Source organism: Callorhinus ursinus, unplaced genomic scaffold (assembly GCF_003265705.2).
Source record: "Callorhinus ursinus isolate GAN/ISIS: 27379988/994484 unplaced genomic scaffold, GSC_fseal_2.0 scaffold53, whole genome shotgun sequence".
In the NCBI taxonomy this organism is placed as follows: domain Eukaryota; kingdom Metazoa; phylum Chordata; class Mammalia; order Carnivora; family Otariidae; genus Callorhinus; species Callorhinus ursinus.
This window is the reverse complement of record NW_027397115.1, coordinates 3,143,455-3,165,322: the sequence shown is the minus strand read 5'-3', so window position 1 is coordinate 3,165,322 and position 21,868 is coordinate 3,143,455. Positions and strand designations below refer to the sequence as shown.

The 21,868-nt window shown below is 48.1% G+C and overlaps 1 protein-coding gene across 2 annotated transcripts in view; it reads left to right on the top strand.

Annotated features, from left to right (window-relative positions):
- The window catches only part of CASS4 (Cas scaffold protein family member 4), a 35,059-nt gene that overhangs the window by 4,331 nt on the left and 8,860 nt on the right, over positions 1 to 21,868 (top strand). Inside the window, exons 2-5 of one of the 2 annotated variants that reach the window (XM_025853279.2) lie at positions 1,437 to 1,519; positions 14,863 to 15,285; positions 20,389 to 20,490; positions 21,437 to 21,517. In XM_025853279.2, coding sequence (XP_025709064.1) covers positions 1,475 to 1,519; positions 14,863 to 15,285; positions 20,389 to 20,490; positions 21,437 to 21,517 — 651 coding nt within the window. In that variant the 5' untranslated portion in view covers positions 1,437 to 1,474. The remainder of the gene's footprint in view (positions 1 to 1,436; positions 1,520 to 14,862; positions 15,286 to 20,388; positions 20,491 to 21,436; positions 21,518 to 21,868) is intronic. The other variant, XM_025853281.2, reaches the window with a different exon arrangement.

The window sequence follows — 21,868 nt, the reverse complement described above, 5'->3', positions numbered from 1 at the left end:
CTGACCCACTCAGCCTCGACTCGCAAGAACTGGCCCCCTTCCTGCTCCCATGGTCAGGTGTTGCCTTAGATCTGAGCCTTTGCAGCTGAAGTCAAGGTCACAAGGACCTGCAGCCTCCCAGTGACCTTGTCCAGCAGCTCCATACCTTCACTTGCCTCACAAAGCAAAACAGTCCAGGTCCAACAGCCAGCTTGAGAATACAATTCACTGTCCACTGTTTAGCCATCTACCCGGCATGTAGTTATTGGGTCCTGGGGTTCTGATGATCAACACAGAGCTGATGTTCTAGTGGGGTCAGAACGTCAGTAGATGAGTACCTGGACACAATGGTTTCAACTGGTGATAACTACCATAAAGAAAATAAAACAAGGTGATCTGATAGAGGTGATGGACAGAAAGGGGGCTTTCTGGAGACCTGGATGATGGCAGAAATATTCCAGGCAGAGGAGACAGCAAAGGCAAAGACCCTGCAGGGGGAAGGAATTCAGCATGGTGAAAGATCCGTAAAAAGGCCAGCATTGTTGGGGCAGAGGGACAAGGAGAGAGAGTGGGCAGAAATGAGATTGGAGGGAGAAGCAGGGTCCTGTAAGAACTTTGAGGTGCATTCTAACTGCAAAGGAAGCCACTGGCCTATTTAAAGCAGGAGACGACATGGTCTGATTTATGTTTCTAAGACATCACTCAGGCTACTATGCAACAAATGGACTGTTGGCCAAGAAGAGCAGAAGCAGGGAATGAGTCAGGAGACAAGGGCAGGTGGCCTCTCTTTCCATTTTGGAGGCCGCCATGCTGTTCTCAATGGACACGGACAAAAAAATAGCTTGCCCTGCCTTTTGAAAAAAAAACTTTTGACATTTGAAACCATGAGGGGATGTGAACAGAAAGAATAGTAAATAAAGGTGTAAATAGGTTTTATTGAACTGCGTGTCTATAACCCTTTTTTGTGAAACCGATGTTTGTTTTCTACCAACCTTATTTCCAGACAATATACCTTTAATTCATTCAGTAACTATTGGGTGCCTGCCCTATGCCACGCACTGTTCTAAATGCCACCAAGGACAAAAGTGTCTCGGCCCCTTCCTCAATATAATAAACTGTCATTTTAGTTCATAAAAAGTCCATCACATTATATGATCATTCCTGTTTCATTTTATTTGCTAGAGAGCTCACTATAAAAAAAAAAAAAAAGCTATACAAAACAGCCTCACGAACCCCAGAGTTACCAGACTATTCAAAGAAAAGTGGCCTTGCATGATCACTGAATGGGGAAGCAGCCCTAGAAAGAGAACATGGTCATTTTGGAACTAGGATGACTAAGGGAGGAAATGACAAGTGCCTGGAGGGGAATAACTTCAAAGGACAGAGGTGGGAGGCGGGGAGAAGTGATATTTGGATACTCCAACATGACTTGCAAAAAGGGGAAATAAATATTTTAGGAACCGTGTCCAGCTGTATTGCTCTAAGCCACTTGAGGATGGGAACGGAAGAAGACGCTTGTGTCCACACCATGGGAACAGAGGTAATGTCAGGAAGGCAGTGTGTCCTGTGCCTGGGACAGCATCTCAGGGTCCTGCGCCAAGGCTTTGCCGTCTCTGCAAACCCCTCTCGAGAAAACACGGAAACCACTGAAAAGTTACCCACGGGCACTTCTTGGCCCCCCGTGTGGCCCCCCACTCCAGAGAGAATGTCTCCGTGAGCTTCGAAGTTACTGGATGTACAGTATTGTTCTTTTTCTTTAAAGTGTTGCTTCTCCGTAGAATCAAAAGCAGCTTTTGCTATGCATCTCTTACTGGCAGTCTGTCATCTGGGGACAAGAAAACAGGAGAAATGAGACGAGAAAGCAGTAGGGTCTTTCTCCCTTGGAGATGTTTGCCCTCTGGTTAACAGAAAGTAAAAAGGGGCTTTGTGGGATGTTGGCTTCGGGTTCAGAGTGTAAACTTGCCCCGAGGTTGAAAGGGCACTAGAGTTGGTTATAGACAGCGAGTACTTCAAGTTGCTTGTTTCCTACATGATGTTGCCCAAAGCGAGGCAATCAATGAGCATCCTGAGATCAACACAGCCAGTGACACACACCCGTCCCAACTTCCCTGTGGTCTCCCAAGTAAGACTTGCAGTGGGTCTATCTGTAGCCCATTATTGACAACAAAATGAATAAGCCCAGGGACTGGAATAAATTCGCACCCACAGAGGGGGAGACCAAGAGCTTAAATAACAGGGTGGCTCCTTGCTTTCCTAACACCCCTAGAAATGACCCTGGGGGATGGAGAATTTGGTGAACAGGCATGAACCTTCCCTTATTTTTCTGTGATCTGTTAAATGGCTTGGGCCAGCTTTGCATTCTTCCTGATCAACCAGATGGAAAAAAATCACACCCTGCAGGGGCCTTGACTGCTGGCATCCAAGACGATCTGAGACGCGGGCCATGACTAGAACATTTTTCTAACGTCAGTTATGTATTGTCATGTGCATTAGAAAAAATTAAAACTAGCTCATCAAATGTAATTTTATAGGTAACGTTGCTTAGGGAGAGTTGTTTTTAATTGGTTTCATTTAACTTTTTACTTTAAGTAAGTAGCTATGACAGAAAGCCATTAATAGACATACGGAGTTGAAGAAGCACAGTCTTAGATAAAGTGTCCTCGTCGGAGGTGGTACGATCACACAGAACACCTTCTTGTATCCCCCGTGCCTTTCCTCTTCTCTTCCCTTCAAAAAAAGAGAGAAAGAAGGAAGAGAGGAAAGGAAGCTTCCAGAAGTTGCTTCCAACTTCTCTTTTTTCCAAAGAGGTATCTTAATCAATAACCCAAGGACGAGGCTAGCCAAGAGTGAACATGGAGGTGCTGGAGGGGGAATGGCAAGGCATGGAGCTGCTGGATCTCTAGGGCTCTACGGGCTGAAGGACACAGTTTGGTATAACAGGGCCCGTCTTGGGCCGTATCTTAAAAATCAATTACTAGAAGACCTGATTTCTTGTTGCATCATTTCAATCCTGAGATCCTAGATCAAGGGGACCTAGTGCTGCTTGCTCCATCCACCCCCACCCCCCCGCTTCTAGCCCACGTTGTCAGACATACAGTAGGTGCTTAATATATAATTGCCCAATCAATGAAGCACGAAAAGTACATTCTAGCAAGGTTCCCATGAACAGGGGAAGTAGATTCAAACAAGTGGATCTGGTCAAGACCCAAACCTACTGGGAAACCACAGAATTCAGGCCTCAGGGAAGAAAATACTTCACTTCCATTGGGCAGCTTTGAAATTTTTTTCTAGCCAGTCACTTCCTCAAAGTCTCATCGGTGGACAGGGCCTTCTGCAGCTACGGAAGTCCTGTGATGAGGGGCTTTTTCATCTGAACCATCAGGAAGAATTGAAAGCTGGAGGGATCAGAGGCCAATGTTACGGTGGAGAAATCACTTCACGTTTGGGCTTTTTCATAGATGATGCCGTCATCCAGGGCCATTTTTACAGGTGTTAGGAAGACAAGGAATCACTCTTTGACTTAAGTTGTTCTTTTTTTCTCACATAGCTTCTCATTTCCAAGTTCACAAGGGTTTTTCCCACCACAATGGCTATTGGCACCCAGATGGATGGGGGTAGGGGGGGAAGCAGGAGGCAGATGGAGGGAATGCATGGTGTGGCCAGCCCCATCCTTGCCCAGGGCTGTTGGGCTCAGCCCAGATCTGCTGGCGAGAACAGCTGCAGGAAGAGCACACTGTTCACGCACAAATGTTTGAGACCCACACCTCTCAGCATTCCCGCGCTAACTGCCACCGAAGAACTTCCCTTCCCACGCGATTTCTGTCAGTGTTTTCCAGGATATGGAATAATCACCTTTAAAAATACTTTCTTTAAAGGATCAAGATGAAGGTGAATGTGAGTATCTGAGTTTTTCTCTGCTGGCATCCATTTCTTGCAACTATTCAAACTGTTTGGGACTCTAAATTAACCATGTTAAAGGGTCTGTTACTTGTTATTTCAAATTTTTCCCCTAAGTTAGGGGAGCAGGTGGTGATGCTCCTCAAATAGCTATCACACCAGTGGAAGTAATTGAAAGTTGCTCTATGGCCCATTTTTGGCTTTGAAACCAAAAAGGGAGAATTTATATTTTGTTTAAAAAGCTATATTCTACTCTGTTATTTTTTTTAAAGAGTTTATTTATTTACTCATCAGAGAGAGAGAGAGAGAGAGAGAGCACAAGCAGGGGGAGGGGCAGAGGGAGAAGCAGGCTCCCTGGATGCGGGACTCCATCCCAGGACCCTGGGATCATGACCTGAGCCGAAGGCAGTCGCTTAACTGACTGGAGGCACCCAGGTGCCCCTCGGTTAATTTTCTTTTTAAGCTTAAGTGTTACTCTAAACATAAAGGTAATTGGGGAAAAAAGATATTTCGGTGTCTCACTTCCAGTTAGATGACTTGGGGTCACTTTGTCCACATTCTGGAGCCTTTCGCTGGAGAGCTCGTCCACTTTTTCAGAGGCTGCTGGAGCCGAAGCTTGCCGATTCCCCCGGGCTCTCTGGCAGACAACAGCAGCTTTCCTTCAGCGTCTCTCCTTTACCCACTTTGCTAAGTCTCTAAAAACCAGCTCCAAGAGAAACAACTCTTCTTCATGTCATAGGATGAAGCAAGAAATTACTCAGCTGTCACCTCATCAAAAAAAAAAAAAAGCCTAAATATTTCCGAGACTAAAATGCAGATTCTTGAAGCAGAGCCGTCTCAAGCTCCACGATACCACCAACGAACTCTCTCACCACATTAGGCATGACACATGAAAGGCGAGCAATTGAATACAGTTGCAGGTCCCAGGGCGAGTTCTGATTAGGAAATATACCATTTTGCTATCTTCCGTGATGCTTAGTTCCCCAAACCTTGCGGAATAATTGTACTTGTCAGTGTCAGTGTTGCTCTGGAAAGCTATTGAAACCTGTGAGGGAAAACAGAAGTTAAGGTAATAGCTTCTTTGTTGAACAATGGTTTCCAAGGGAGATTCTTCAAGAGGAGGGAAGAAGGAAGGAGGGACACATGGAAGACAGGAAATGGGGTGGTGGGTGGGGAGAAAGAAAGAGGAGGTGGTCCCATCTCAACTGCAGACCTCAGAATATCGCCCCGGGGTGGGGGGCGGTGAGGAAGGGGCAGCAGGTCTTTCTTGCTGCCCCTCCCCATGGTACAGGCGTGCAACCCCAGTTCTGGTGTCTTACCACAGGTCATCCTAGTTTTCGCTGTCGGTGGTATGACTCTGTGCGGGGGAGACTGCTTTCAGCCGAGAAGAAGTTGACTTGGAGGCAAGGTTCCTTCTACCCAATCAGGGTAGAACGGATGGGAGTGATTAGTGACCACCAGTCGCTCAAGTTTACCAACATGAAGCCATTTTCTTCCAATAGAACGGAATCCTTTCTTAAAACTAAAACACACATCCATGGTTTACAAAATTCTAACTGTACCAATGAGCATGGACTGAAAGCATGTTTTCCTTTAATCCCCAAATCTCTATAGTTTCCAGGGCTCTGGTCCCCCTGGCCAGAGGAAAAGCCCCATCCAAAAACTTATGTCCTCTTTCAGAAAGAAGCTATGCTCACAACAGCATAAATGGGGACATACCATACACACAGTTTGTCATCCTGATTTTTTTTAATTAATACTATATTTTGGAGATTGTTCCATTTCAACACATACAAATTCTACCTCGTTCTTTTAAATGGCTGTATGGTATTCTGTTATAAAAAATGTATCATTATTTACCAGTGTCCTGAATTCTTAGGGCAGGGTCTAATTCTGGTAAATGACCAGGCAACGTACACGCCTGAGATAAAATGTGTTTATCAGTTTACCATCCCTCTCTCGGAAGCACACTTTGTCATTGGCTCGTCTATCAAGACGCACATGCCATCTTGCGGTGGAGTCTGTGCCAAGCACTGTGATTTGTGGGCCAAAAGGGCAGACCCCGGGGTCAAAACTGCCTGTGTTGTGTTCTTGGTTCTGTGCTTTGCTCTCTGAGCAGCCTTAAGCTACTTGATCACCCTCTCTGTGCCTTAATTTTCTCATCTCTCAAACAGAATATGAGTCACAGTATCTGCTTCGTGGGATTGTGAATACCGAGAGAGACAAATCCAGGCGAATTATCGCGGTGCCTGGCGCAGAAGTTGAAAGACTGTGAGCTATCCTCATCCACGAGGCATTGGCTAAATAGTAAATGACAAAAGTAACGTGATGCCTGACTCAATATGCAGCCAGAAGACCGAAGGGAATTTCTTTCTCTTTGATTAATTACAGGAAGTTAGTAGTAGCTGACACACTGCACGTGTCAGAAGAAGGCTGCATTGTTACATGGGGTTTGCAAACAGAATTCTTTCCAGACTGTCTTTGCCAGGACTCCTTAAAAACACGTCGACCCTGTCATCTCACTTCACAGAATGTTGTTACCCATCCAAACCTCTCACAAAACGAGTGTCATGTAGATACTTTGTCTGTTCCTCAGGGCTGTCCTTCTTCCTCTGTCTTTCTTCCGTTTTTGGAGAATGTGGGTGAGACAATGGAGGTGGTGCGGGGATTTTGCTTTTGCTCTTGGAAACTTTTCTTTAACATAACATGTTTTTAAAAATGATGGAAAATAAACATGAGCAAGCCAACTGATAGCACCATTCTCTCTGCTTTGATCTTTCCAAGCCTATCTGCGTATTTACACAGCATGAGATACTTCCAGTGAATTCTTCCAGTGCATTCAAGGGGAGATTGTTGTCCTTAATGACGATCAAAGGGCTTTCTCCCCTCTGTGTCTACTCCTGATGTTCTGAGTCTGGGTTCAGCTGCCCCATAAAGATCTATGAGAGAAGCTTTCACTGATCTCAAAGTCAAAGCTCCTACATCTAGGGGAAGACTTTATGAACTTCAGAGATTCATACTTGCCAAACGTCAAAGGCTTTGAAATATTTACAGTGTCTGCTTTAAAAAAGAATTGTAGTTTATATGTTAACTATTCTCTCATGATCCTCAGAGGGGAAGTATGAACAATTCTGCCACCTTCTCCTAAAACTAAGAATTCTTGGGAACAAGTCATGGAATCTATGAGAAAGAAGCTAAAATGTTAAAGATGGACATTTTTCAAAGAAAGAGTTTAATAGAAGACAAATGCCCATGTTGTCAGTGATGAGGCTCTATGACGGTGTTAAGAGCGGGGGTCCAATCATCACTTGCCGCTCAAGGTTCTTGCACATGTAGAGTCTCTTCTTTCTTGTTAGGGGGCACTTACTTATTTGCTATTTCCTGCCGTGAGCTGGAGACCTTGTGGTACGATTTACGTTCCCAAGGAAATGATGATATTCTGGCTACTTAGAAGGAAAATCATCTCGGGGTCTCTCCTATCCCCCTGGTTACTAACTTTTAATTTTAGGAATACAAGAGTACAGGGGGTGAGGATAGTGCTTGTGTCAGCCGTGAGGGGGAGGAGAGAAGCAAGCAAGAAAGGGTAGAGAGAGTCTCAAGTTGTGAGCAGCTAGCACAAAGTCTTGGCCATAACATAACGTAACGGGGCGGGGGGTGGGGGGCACTTCAAAGCCAATCGGTCAACTGTTCGTTCAGGAAGCCCTGCACTGAGTCGAAATGCTCCAGCCTCCTGCCCATTAACTTTGGGTTTGCAAAGGAGAGCGGCATGGGGCCTCGAAGACCCCAGCGGTGGGCTGGACTCAGCAGCAGAGCACTCCACTTGGCCCAAGAAGTTGTATTTTAAAATCTGTGTGAGCGTGCCACAGTCTCCAACACTCCCAAATGTCTTACACCCGGCCTGCCTCCATATACTTTCTGCCCAGCTCCTGTAATCATGAGTTCACTGCTCCTGTCTATGGATGTCTTTAAAGCAGCTTCTTCTAAAAGTACATGCTTTTAGACTTTAGCAGATCAGAGCAAGAGGTTGACCTGGATTTGGAGAGGCTGTGCTTCCAGCTGGCAAAGCAGGCTGTGGAACCAGACAGACTCGAGTGTGAATCCCCGCACTGCTGCCTGCCGCTGTGTGACCCTAGGCAGGTCGAGTAACCTTCCTGGTCTCGGGCACATAAAGCTCTCAAATGAGGCGAACCCGGAAGACAGCATCCAGGGTCGCTGTCCCGCTCTAACGCTCTGAATTCCTGAAGCTCCGCTCTTTCAAGTGAAGTAAAGAAAAGAAAAATGGAAAGTAAAGCCGAAAGGCAGGTGGGGCTCTTGCAGAGTTCCCAAGGAGCTGTGCGCACCCTCTTGGTCTAGAGGGTGATGAATGAAGAAGCCCAGAACTGATGCTTCCGCGGGTGGCACCTCCACGGGCTCCTTCAGTCTGGTTCTGCTGAGAGCGGTAGCTGCTGGCACTGGCTCTCTATGCCACTGCTGGAGACAGAAAGCCCGAGAAGCAATTACTCTCCCTGGTCCATACTGCGTCCGTCCTCCCCTCTCTGGTAATTACAATCCTGCCCTTTCTTTCAAGACTTGCCTTAAAGATCGCATGCGATCCTTCACCACCTCCTCCCTCGGGCTGTCCTAAATCCAACCTGTACCCTCATCTCAGCGAGCAGGCCTCTCCCACTTGGCCTGGGCGATTGGCTTTGATGAGCCTCTTTGGCCTCACAGTTGCTCCCTCCGATCCCTCTCGCCCAGCAACCAGATATAAACAGCAACCAATATGGAATCAAGCTCCGGATCCTTTGTTTACTTCACTCCAGCCAGCCTGGTCATCTTTCAGTTCCTCCAGCTCACCACCCACTTCTCACACCCACTCTCTCTCCCTCCATCACTCCCCCCAGCCCTCAAACATTTCTCTTCCTCTGCCTGGAGGATCTCGCCCCCATTCTTGAGCTGACTAACTCCTACTCACCCCCAGAGCGCAATTTCCATGGCTCCGTTCTCACTACACCCATATTCCTCATAACTTCCTGTGTTTTCCTTCATTGTCCGGAAGAGAGGTAGAAACCCTATGCTGCTTTCTGTGAAAATCTGATTGGAGTTTGTCTCCTCCGCTGGAACGTAGATTGGCACGAGATCAGGAACTGTGTTGTTCACTGCTGTATCTCAGCAGGGCACCGGGTATATAGTAGATGCTCAATACAATCTTCGTGAATGAATGAATGAACGAACGAATGAACAACATCCCAGATTTCTCCAGTTGTAGCTAATTAATCCCATAGTTCATTGCTGATTCAACATAGATGAACACAGTGCATCTGGCGGTTGTGTGAAGGTCTCTCCAGAGAGGGAAACTTACCCTTTGTCTTTGTTTCTTTCTTCCAAATGCATCTTCCATTTTCCTTTCCCCTCTTCCAGCTGTTGAATGAAGGTGGGCATTTGAGGGAAATGCCCTTTTTGGAAATTAGGGATATTTGTTTTACTGCTCACAGAATCTAACTGCCAGTTTGCCCACAGGGGACAAAAATATAAACATACGTCTTCCTTCATCTCTTAAATATCTACACAGACATTTCCAAATTAACACCCTATTTAAAAAAAAATACCTGTGAGTGGCCTCAGGGAGTACTGCAATCGCTGTTAGGCTCTCTTGGGGTGGGCTGGTCATTGCTTCCAAGTGTTATCTATAAAGAGCTTAGCCCCTTGCCCTGGACATAGGGGCACGCTGAGTGTTTGCTGCCGCCGCTTCTCCTCCCCGCACCACCCATTGCCCCGAAAAAGTCTGGCTCACCCTGACTCGATTCTGTCTTTAGCACGCCTAAAGGCTCAGCGTCTCAGTCCTGTGTGGACGCAAAGGAGGAGACCAGCCTTACGTGGGTGGTCAGGAACACCGAGGCAAAAGGTGACTTTCATGCAGGGACAGCCTCTGCAGGAGGTAACCTTTGAGCTGAGATCGAAAGAGGAGCCAGGCATGCAACGGTCTGGCGGAAGAGTGTTCTGGGCAGGAGAAGTAGCAAGCGCAAAGGTCCAGAGGTAGAAGCAAGCTTAGTGCATCTGGGAAGAGGGAGAAAACAACGTGGCTGAAGGAAAATTAACAGGCAGAGTGGTGGGCCAGGAGGGCGACCAGACAGGGAACACAGGTTTTGTTCTAAGTGGATTTCGAAGCTATTGGAGGTCTTTAAATAAGAAACCAACACGATCTGATTTAAGGATATAAATATGTATGTGTCTAAATGTCTGGAGAATGGGTTGTAAGGGGAATGAATGGTGCAATAATGGATGCGAGAAGAGCACTTTGAGTCCAAGTGACCTTAGACAAGTCCTTTGACCTCTCTGACCCTCAGTCTCTTCCTCTGTAAAACGAGGATTAGAAAACCCACCTCTGAGGCTTCTGAGAGTTAAGTGATATAATGACTGCATCGCCCCCAACACAAAATAGGGCCCCATTCAATATGGTCCTCTGTTTTCTAGGTGAAGAGCCCTCAAGATGCCTCACTTGTGTTAAATTCTTTTGGAACAGAAACTTTAATGGGCTTTGTTATTAAAACTCTGAGACACTGACTGATTGCATGAGGTGTCCTGAGACATCCCTGCCAATTAGAACAAAGGGAATTAAGTGATAGCACCATACATAGGATTTGCCTTTGCTGGGAGTTTACAGCCCGTGAGGTAGGCGTGGCTGCACTGCAGACTGCAGGCTGGAAGCAGAGTAATAAGACTGACCATCTTGGACAGCTGTGGGTGCCCGCTGGAGTGGGTGATCGTACGAGCCCCCTGTTCTCTAGGAAATGGTTCCTGCCTCTCACAACAGGCATATCCACCGACGAAGCTGGTGCCAGTCTGGACGTTTCCGAGCAGCTACCACACTGCAGCAACTGCTCTCTGGACGCACGCATGATCTTATTTCCAGACAAATACAGGCACATCTCAGATGATCAGCTTTTTCTTTCATGGATGTGTCAAGTGTATTTCGTGAAGTTGTGGTGATTCGTTGCAGACTGTGTTTCTGTTATCTCGCCAGTGTGGACAGTTGAAGTGTAATGTTCAGGAAGGTAAACTCGTGAACCTCAAGAGAACATACAATGAACTCATGTCAAAGATTTTATTAAACAGATTCATTAACGAGAGAACCAGTAAGATGTTCAAACTGGGTCAAAGAGCATTTAGGAATCTAGGTAGTTGTAGGCAATTTAATGAAGGATTATTAAGAGAGGATTGCAGGGCTAGTTATAAGTCTGGTTAAAGTCTGACAAAGTAATAAACTGTAACCTTTCAGGTTCTTTTCTTACTATTCAGAGATTATTATTAACTAGAAAAAAAAATCTACAGAATAACATGGAACTTCACTAAATCCTGGCCTTTAATTGGTACTCTTTATAAGATTCTAAAACTCAGGGCGCCTGGGTGGCTCAGTTGGTTAAGCGACTGCCTTCAGCTCAGGTCATGATCCCGGAATCCCGGGATCGAGTCCTGCATCGGGCTCCCTGCTCAGCAGGGAGTCTGCTTCTCCCTTTGACCCTCCCCCCTCTCATGCTCTCTCTCTCTCTCTCATTCTCGCTCTCAAATAAAATAAATAAATAAAATCTTATAAGATTCTAAAACTCTCTTCCCTCTAAATGCTTCATCTCTGCTAGATTCCGCAGGCTGGAAACACACTCACACCACCTTCATGGGACAGTAACTGAGTGTGCAGACTAGCCGGGTCTTGCGGCCCATCTTTGGGACATCTTGGTGGTCATTCTCACCAAAGACCACCTAATGGGATGGGCAGAGAGTCTCAGAGAGCCTCCTTTTTACCCTACTGTAGAAAGACACAGAGGCTCTCATCTCGGTACTGCGTGTCCCTTTATCTGCCAAAGACTTGAACACAAGGGTATTACATTACTCAGCCTTCTCCACCCATTAATTCAAAAAGCAACCGATGAGCACCTGCTGTGTGCTGGAAGCTGGGGATGCAGTTAGAGCAAGGAAGGTGTCCTCTCCCGGAGCCAGTGTTTTAGCCCGGACATAGACACCAAAAAATGATCATCATGTACTTTATGGATTATATGCGAGCGTCATCAGTCCTGACATGGAAAAGCATTGAGCAAAAAAAAATGGGGAGGACTAGGGTAGTCTGAAGGAGTTTGGGTGTCAAGGAATCTTTTTGCAAAGAAGGGACATCTAAGAGGAGTCTGGAAAGATGAGTGGGTCTGACTAGGCACACAACTGCTGACTCTTGGATAGAGGGAACAGCCTGTGGGAAGGACTCAAGCCCCCACAAAGGGTGGTGCTCCTGTGGGGCTGATGAGGAAGTGATACCACAAGCCCGGAGATGTAGGCGGGAGTGCAATCTCTCAGGGCCCTGAAGGTTTGGGGAGAGCAGGGGCTACGGGGGAGCCTCGGAAACTCACAGAGTGGATCATCACATGATCAAAGTTGGTATCCCCAAACTCAAGCACGGGGAACAGTGCCATAGCTCGTAAACATTCAGCCAAGGTCGGCTGCCCTTATGAAGGAATACGTAGTTGGCCAAGGGGACACGTCATGGAGTCCCTCACACCCAGAAGGCAATCGGTGTTTATTAGCCCTAACTGGACTCTTTGCTTTTCAGTGTAAACCCCATACACTCACTCTGCCTCCAACCAGTGAGATTTGTGCCTCCCTCTCAGGGGAGGGTTTCGGTTCACCTGGGGTGGGAGAGGAGATGCCCACAGGCAGGAATGTCCTTCACAACACACACACCTCTAATGTTCAGGACCATGTTCCTTCTTTTTAAAAATGAGTTCATTTGAACTCACCCAAGAATGAGTTCAAAAACCTCTCAAGTTTCCATGACAAAGATTTTAAAACAAATGCACCATCCAACCGAGAGCTCATGCCGAGGGTCATGGGCTGGGAGGAAATGGACAGTCTCATTTACAACGGACGGAAGTGTACATGGGTCAACCATGCCCAAGGGCAGTGAGGGAAGGAGGAGCCCTAAGGATTTCACCCACCTGGACATTTCTCTGTGGAAATAAATAAGGAGAATTGCAACTATTCAGCGATGAAGATGATCATCTTAGCACTGTTTGTAATAGCTAAAAACTGGAATTAGCTAGAGTGTCCCAGAACCAGGAAGGACAAGCATGGTTCATCCTCACAGTGGAAAATGGCACCACTACTTAAAAAGATACTGGGTGAAGAAAGCTGTTCATGGACGTGGAAAAATGTTCATAATCTATTATTAAGCGGGGGAAAAAAGCAGATTATAAAGCCATATGTAGCATATGATCCCATGAGGTTTTTAAAATACAACTGATTCCAGGTATGTATATGAACAAATACGCACAAGATCTGAGAGGTCGCGGACCAAAGGAGTGACAGTGGTTCTCTGCGGCAGGCGTTTTTGTTTTCTTCTATTTGCTTCTCATTGTTTTGTACTCTCTCTGTCCTTGTTTTCGTAGCGAGAAGGAAGTTCCATGTGCAAAACTTATTCAGGATCTCCTAGGACCTCAACTGCAGTAGATTTTATGTGGGATTGTCAGGATCTGACTTTACTTATGCTTCTCACACAGACATGCAACAGTGTTTCTCTAAATACATAGAGACCTTACTGTGTGTTTAAAATGATACTTTTCAGCAATTGGACATGATTCCGTTTTTGTAACAGAAAAACTTTATGCAAAGAAGTAAATAAAAGCAACACTTCTTAACAAATGTAATGGGATGGCTCAGCACTTTTGCTTTGTTTTATGAGTATAAGAGGTATAACTAACTAAATTTAGTCGAAGGAAGAAAAAAGCAACTGGAGGGATAAATACCAAAATGGTCTGAAAAGTTACCTCTAAGTGGTGGGATTATGGATAATTTTCACCTCTTTTTTCTTTTCTGTATTTCCTAATTTTTCTGTGATAAGTGTGCATTGATATAGTAATAGGCGATCATGTTAAAACCCACAGAAACAAACTGCCTTCATTTAATTACAGCCAAAATCCACATAAGAAGGAGGTTTACCCATTGCTGCCCCTGAGACAGGGTGATTTTCCTTTGAGGACCATGTGGCTTCCAGAAAGAGCGTGAATCTGAGAACTAGGGAGACTGACTGGGTTGGTTTTTTTTTTTTTTTTCTTTTTTAAGAATTTACTTATTTATTTGAGAGAGAATGAGCATGAGCAGGGGGAGGGGTAGAGAGAGAGGGACAAGCAGACTCCCTGCTGAGCACGGAACCCAACACAGGGCTTAACCCCAGGACCCCAAGACCATGACCTGAGCTGAAGGCAGATGCTTGACCGACCGAGCCACCCAGAGGCCCCTGACTGCGTTGTGACCCTGGCTGTGTGACATAGACTAGGCACTAACTCCTGTCTCTATTCCATCACCCCCCCGCTAGTGAACACTGACGGAGCATCTCGCATGCACCTGTGTTCTTGATGCTAGGGACAGAGCAGCAAATAAGTGAGATACGGTCCCAGCAGTCACAGAACTTAGAATCCAATTCAGGAGAAAAATAACGACTACGAGACAAAGAGCACTATGATCATTAGGACAGTGACAGCCAACCTTTACTGAGCACCTACTGACTGCCAGGCGCTATTCAGTGAGCTTTACGTGCCTAACAACCCTTTTCATTCTTGCCCCCTGAGGAAGATGTTATCATTAGTCCCATTTGACAGACGAAGAAACTGAGGCCCAGAGAGAATAGCTAATTTGCTCCAAGGCCCACAGCTAAGAAGTTGCAGAGCCAGGATTTCAATCCGACTATGTGCTCTGCTGCACTCCCCCGAGCAGCTCATGGTCATCGCAAATGAAAACTGTGCCCTGAGAGCACAGTCAGGAGACTCGACAGGTTAGGCTGCCCTTGAGGAGATGACATTTCACCAGAGACCCCAGGGATGGGTCGGAATAAATCAGGCAAAGAGTAGGGACAAAAAAAGCCTGTGGGGTCAAGGAAACATAAGAATGTGTTTCTAAGCCAGGGGCTTGGCGGAGCGGTTGTTGGCAACAGTAATAACAATGAATTCTTTCTCCTCCCGTCCCCAGACACTCTTGGCCAGAGCACTTTATGACAACCACCCAGACTGCTCCTACGAGCTGGCTTTCTGCAGAGGAGACATCTTGACCATTCTGGAACAAAACGTGCCAGAAAGCGAGGGCTGGTGGAAGTGTTTGCTCCACGGGAGGCAAGGTCTGGCCCCTGCCAACCGCCTCCAAATCCTCCCTGAGGCCCCCGCCGACAGGCCCTGTCCCCCTTTCCTGAGAGGCCTGGAGGAAGCTCTCACCAACTCCGAGGAGACCTACCAGGTGCCCACCCTGCTCAAGCCCCCGACTCCAGGCCCTGTATATGAGCACATGAAGGGCTGGGTAGAGGGGCCTCCACCCACCACTGCGCAAGTCTACGAATTCCCTGACCCACCTGCCCGCGCCAGAATCGTCTGTGAAAAGACTCTAAGCATTCCGAAACAGGTATGCATGTTTCCAAATAAAACAGAAGGGTCGAGGGATATGTAACGCCCAGGGGCTGACCTCGCCCTTGAGTTCTTGGTGTCCGTTGGGAGGATCAATGTGCAAAGTGCACCCTGGACCCCTTTGATTGGGTGATGATGGGGGAGCTCATATTTGGCCCCCAGTTCAGTTCTCACTAATATTTTCGGCACTCCAGTGATTTCCCCCACCCCATCCCCCGCCCCCTGCTCTCCAAGACATCCCCGCTTGGCAGGAAATTGAAAGCTTAGTGGAGCTGTTCATGAAAGTATCAAGGACTTCCACCATGGCCTTTTTGGACACTAGGACTTCTAGTGATCGATTCAAAGGCAAGAAATTACCCAACAGATTTAACATCTATATTCCCTTCAGCCAAGAAACGTTACTTCCAGAATTGCTACAGAAATACCCAAGGAGGCAAACATATATCTGGGTGAGGAGGCCATGGCCATAATAGCGTTTTTCGTTGTAGGGAAAAATCTAAGATGCCTAAATGTTTGTTAATGGGGGGATTGGTTGCATAAGTGTTTGTTATCCCTACAACATACTAGGCACTTGTCAAAAAAAGATGAAGTCGTTCTAGGAGGCATGTATAAGGGAGAAAAAATAACCGTTTAAACAAAACCAACCAAACAAAAACTAAAAAAAAAAAAAAAAACCCAAATGATCTGTGTGTATATATGTGTGTGCTCACCACTGAAAGAACACACACCTACAGAGGTCCCCTTGGGAAGTGGAATTGGTCACTCTTATGTTCCCTGTACCTGCCACTGTGCCTGGCCTGGGGCGGGTGCCCGGTCAATGAGCAGAGAGTTCAGGAAGTTGACTTGTGTGTTCTATACAGTATGTATGACTTCTGCAATTTTCAAAAACAGCAATTAAAAAAAAAAAAAGACAGAGGAAATGAAGCACTAGGTAGATGCAGAATGAAAACTTTTTTTTTTAATGGAAAGGAATTTAAAGAAGAAAGGAAAAAAATAATGTATTGCTGTCCCCAGGCCCAGGCCTTGATGAGGTGTGAAGCACGCAGAACAGATTAGCCTGGTCTTCTGTCACTGTGGGTGTTTTCTGCACACTTTGCTTTCGGCTCAAAGGACACATCCCACCTGGCCCCAGCTCTGAGCAGGGGTCCTGGCAAGGTCTGCGTCCAGGAAGGCTGCTCCCCGCCCCCCGCCTGTGAACCCCACAAGGAAGCTGGTCACGCCTTCTGCAGCAGCCCATGAGGCGGACCCCGGAACGGCTGGCCCACGGGGAGGACTGGCACGCTCAGCTGCTGTCTGAGCAGCTGACTCAGAGCAGGGCCTTGGTGGGGGTTCCTCCACAAGCAAGTAGTCTCTGCCGAAGTTAAGTTGGGTTTCCCCCTCTCCCCAAAAGGCACACAGGGGCCGTGTCTTCTGTTCACTGGGTGTCCCGGGCACCCAAGCCCAGGGAAGGCTCCTACTGCTTCAACGTTTGTTAAATGAATGAAGTGACCGTGGACCCCAACTTCTAGACGGGCATCGCAACAAAGAGAACAATGCGTTTACTCTCTAAAGCTAACTTGGTGAAGGGTCAGGGCATTGGCTGGGAGATGTACCCTCCATGTGAAGCGTGTCTGTGTTGGGAGCCCCCCCCCCCGCCGCCGCCCTTGTAAGGCTGTGGCCGTGGACAGAAACCACAACCACGATGGGGAATTCAGAAACCAGGGGCTCTTGAGGTGGGCCCAGTAAGACACCTGGGGATCTTTCCTGCCTTTTTCTCCTGCTTCCGTTTACTCCGTGGCTGCCCCATCTACATTTTTCTCCCTCCTCCCACACTTTTTGTTTATATCGCCTTCTCTGCGCTTGCAGGGGCAGGGGGAGAGGCAGGGGGTCTCTGAGAGCAAGAAATGTCAGCTGTGGCTTGGAAATCAGCAGTGCGGGGTCACCTGGCTTCCAGGACAGCCACGACCACGCTGGGAGAGTGGGCCCATCCCAACATGCCTCTATACCTCTCTGTCTTGGCACGTCACTTCTAAGTGCTCCTTGAAGCTGTGCCTTCTGGCAATTCTAAATAATTCCACTCCTTCTTCTACCCCAAGAAGGAAAGAGCTAGAAGAAGTGGATAAAACCCAGTTTAGAAGCTTCTGATCCGAGTAGTCTGGGGGTTAGCCCTGACTCCTTGGTGGGCAGAAGTGCTCGATAGAACTAGGCAAATCCAGCCACTAGCTTTGAGCTGTTTTCCAAGGGGCAGTTCACAGGCATGGAACTGGCCCAGGTGACCCATTTCACAGACTCCCCTCGGCCCTGCATGGACGATCGCTAGATTAAGGTTGGCCAAAAATTAAAAACCAAGAAAGGTGAAAATATGTCACTTTTCTCGAGTTGTCTAATCAAGGAATCCACGTGTCAGGATCAGATGTCTCTATCGCCGGAAGAGGCCTCGGTGGGTCTTGAGAACGACTTGCCGTGCTACGAACGAGGGAACTAATTTCCAGGGAGGTGAAGGGGCCCAGCCAGGGTAACAGGGGGATGAATACCAGGGACCAAAACTTCCTTGTGCCCGCACGTGGCTGCCCATGCCCTTAGACTCTGCATGCCCTTGCTCTTCGTTTTCCTGACTCGGTGGCTGACGCTATCTATTCTTCGCAATTAGCTTTTTCCTGAGACGTAACCTACAGATCCCAAGGGGATAGTTTGGTCACTGGTACCCAGGTCAAGAAACAGAACAAAACTAGCACCCCAGAAGCCCCCTCACGCTTTCTTCTGGTCACTTCCTCCAGGGTAACCACTGTCTTTGAGCTTTGTTTTACTTTTTATTCCAACTTCCTTAATGTAATATGCCGGCCTGACTTTTTTTTTTTTTTTTAATCACCATACAAAGAACATATTTGATGTTGGTTTGAATTCAGAAAGGGGAATCTTTCGTATTTCAAGTGAAAAGGGTCCAACTTCCTGGTGGAATTATTCTCAGACCCACTAGTTCCTGAACTGGAGTTTCCTTTTGTCCCCCCAGACCTTTTGAAATTGTGGTTCTCAAACATGTTCCTTAATGGATTGCCACCTTGAACCTCTGTGTTCCAAGAAACACTGGGCATTTCTGAACCAGCTTCCTCCACCTGAAATTCCACGCACGAGAAAGCCCCTTTGTTCTCTGTGGGTGGTCTACCCACAAAGTCAGCTGCAGAAAGACAAGGGGCTTGGGGCCTTAGAGGGTAAGAGGCAATGGGAGTGCATTTGGAAAAGCTCTGTGATAGGGCACAGAATTAAGCCAGAGGTGGAGGTGACGGCCTATGGCCTGGCATTTGGACAGGGCAGGCGTGTCAGGAGCTTGGATTTAACCCAGCGTGGAGCGTAGACCAATCAGCCAAAGACCAGAAGGGACAAAGTCAGCTTTATTGCCCCACTGTAGAGAGAGGGTTCACAGAGCAGAGGAACTGTGGGCTGTCTCACAAACAGAGGATAAGGGAGCATAATTAGTTATGGGGTTGGGAAAAGGTGACGTGAATACAAAGGCCTGTCTTGATAGGCTCTATGCACAACAGGGCAGTGTGTAAAGGGCTCAGCATCAGCCCAGACTGCAAAGCAGGCTGTTCTGTCTCTGGGACCCTACAGGCTGAGGTAGATGGGGAATGTCGCATCTGATATCTCGTGTCACAAGCTCTGTGTTGGGGACGGAAAGTGAGCCTGCTTCTCCGATGAGAGTGGGATGTTTCCTTCTCACTGATAGAACTTCAGACTGCAATGCTCCCGACAGCCTAGGATTTTAGAGAACCAGCTTTCTGTGTGAGTGAGGAAGCAGTCATCATTTGGAGGGAGGTTATTTCGACACTCGACAGCTGACTGTGTCCTGGGGGAGGAATGTCTGTCCTGTTCGCTTTGTGGCTGCTTTATCTGCGTCCGTCATTCCAGCCCGATCAGTGGTGGGACCCACTGGTCCCCTACCAGTGCCTCAAGCTGTACACATTCTTTCACCCAAAATGAGCAAATAAATAAGTAGATACTCGCATTTCCTCCATGCCACGCTGGGTCGCCCTTGTGAACAAAGGGACTCTGATCTAGTCCTCATAAGCTGCTCCTCTACCTGGACTGCCCTCCCCAGCTGCACATATTCAGGTCCTCACCATCCACGTGAGCCAGTTCAGAAAACCCTTTCCAGTGACAGGTTCCTGGGGACCCAGTGGGAAATGCAGTCTCCCTCCACCAGCTCTCTGGACTTGACCCTTTCCTCTCCTCAAGGCCCTGTCTCGCTTTCCAGCCTGCGTCCTGGCTGTGTCCCCACCCCACCCGTTAGACCTTGACCCTGGCAGACAGCACTCACTCCCTAATAAAAATCACCCATTTCCAGGCCCGTCCTGGAGATGTCCTTGTTTGAGAGGTCTGATGTGGAGCCGGGCAACCGTATCATTTTGAAGTTCGCCAGGTGGTTGGTTCCCTGGCCAGGTCTGGAAGCTGCGGCCCCTGGAGCAGCCAGCGTGGTACCCGGTGTAGAGTGGACATTCATGAGTTCCGGAGGATTCACTGGAATCCAGTTATAGGCACAGCCTCCAAGGCTGAGGGCCACCTTGGTCTGGTCGCCTCCTGCTGCGCCAGCGACCCTCATCCCCAGCGACACATCCTGTGACAGGCCCCTGCTCCCTCCCCGCCGCCTTGAGTCTCTTCACTTCACACCCTTTGAGCCTCTCCTGTCCAGCTCACTGCTGCATCCCCAGCATCATCAGATGAACACAGTAACACCCCCAGACTGGAATCATAGCCCCGGATCCTTCGAGAACTTCAGAATCACCTGGGAAGTTCGCTGAAACTGCAGATTCCCAGGCTCCCCAGCAGGACTCAGAGACTCCAGTACGACTGACATGGGGCCCGGGAATCTGCATTTGAGCCTGCTGCCCAGGTGAGGCCGACGCAGGCAGCTGCGGGCCCCCACGTGAGGAAGACGGGCCACCACCACGGGGCCTCCCCTCCCACGTCCTGGGTCCGCGGTCTGAGCGAAGGGCTGCCAGTCAGGGGTGCAGGGACATGGCCTCCATGCTGTCGGGCTGCCTTTGTTGTGTGAGGGTAACTTGGAACATGATCTGTGGACTCTGCAGTGATGTCTCCTTCCCTTCGCTCTTCTTTGTCTCCCAAGGCCTTCTTCATGATCCCCAGACCTGCTTGGGCCTCGTTGCCAACGCTGCCTTCCCAGGTGTATGACGTACCGGCCCAGAGCTGGGGCCCCCCAGCCCTGAAGGTGAGTGTCGGCCCTGGTCCTGCCCGGCCTGTGGGGTTCCCCATGTCAGGCAGATTGCTGTTCTGCATTCCCGCAAGTGCCGCCAAGCCTCTCCTCTCTCCGCCTCTCCGCTCCCCGCACCTGCACCTGTTGCTGAGCATCTCTTCTCCTCTCCCCACACCTGCACCCGTTGCTGAGCATCTCTTCTCCTCTCCCCACACCTGCACCCGTTGCTGAGCATCTCTTCTCCTCTCCCCACACCTGCACCTGTTGCTGAGCATCTCTTCTCCTCTCCCCACACCTGCACCTGTTGCTGAGCATCTCTTCTCCTCCCCTCACACCTGCACCTGTTGCTGAGCATCTCTTCTCCTCTCCCCACACTTGCACCTGTGGCCCGTGGATGAGCACACTCGCTCCCTTTGCCAGGACAGACGCCAGGAGCACGGCTACGCCTTGGGCACAAAAGTCTTAAAGATACACATGCAGGACTCGCCTCACTCACCTCACCCTCACCCCGGCCCTCTTGACCCTGTCTTTATTGAAAATGGTGACATTTTGTTCATCACTGTGATTTTTTTAAGATTTTATTTATTTATTTGAGAGAGAGAGAATGAGAGACAGAGAGCACGAGAGGGAAGAGGGCCAGAGGGAGAAGCAGACCCCCCCGATGATCAGGGAGCCCGATGTGGGACTCGATCCCACGACCCTGGGATCATGACCTGAGCCAAAGGCAGACGCCTAACCAACTAAGCTACCCAGGCGCCCCAAGAAGGCATCTTTTTAAAGCAGAGAGTTGGTTGTTGAAAACATAACCACATAAACTTCCACCATGTGAGCATCATGACCAAAAGCCCCAAAGTCTTTGGTGATTTCTATTTTCATTTGGAAAAACAAAACAAAACACTGGAGTGGGCAGAGTTTGCGCAGGAAGGAAAAATGCAAGTTATCCTTTTCTGTCTTTCCCCAGGAGCCAGAGAAGCAGCAGTTATATGATATACCCCCCAGCCCCCAAAAGGCAGGACTTGGTCCCTTGGCCAGCCAACCACATGTAAGTATGACAAGGCACAGAGATCTGATGCTAGGAAAATGTGAGCATCCTCTGAGATGTTTTATCAGCTTGGTCAAAATTGGGAATGCAAATCCCTCAGAGCAGAGCTTATTTCATTTGAACCCCTGATGGCAGTGGTGTTCGGGAACAGGGTGAATAATGTGGTTTGGGCAAGTCCCCTATCTTCTCCATGCCTCCGTTTCTCATGACAGACTAATTGTGAGGATTGAGATAATTCTTGTGGAGAACCTTGTACAGGTATAGTGTTTGGCACAGAGCAAAAGCTCGGTAGATCTTAGGAAAATTCTTCTTCTTCTTCTTCTTCTTCTTCTTCTTCTTCTTCTTCTTCTT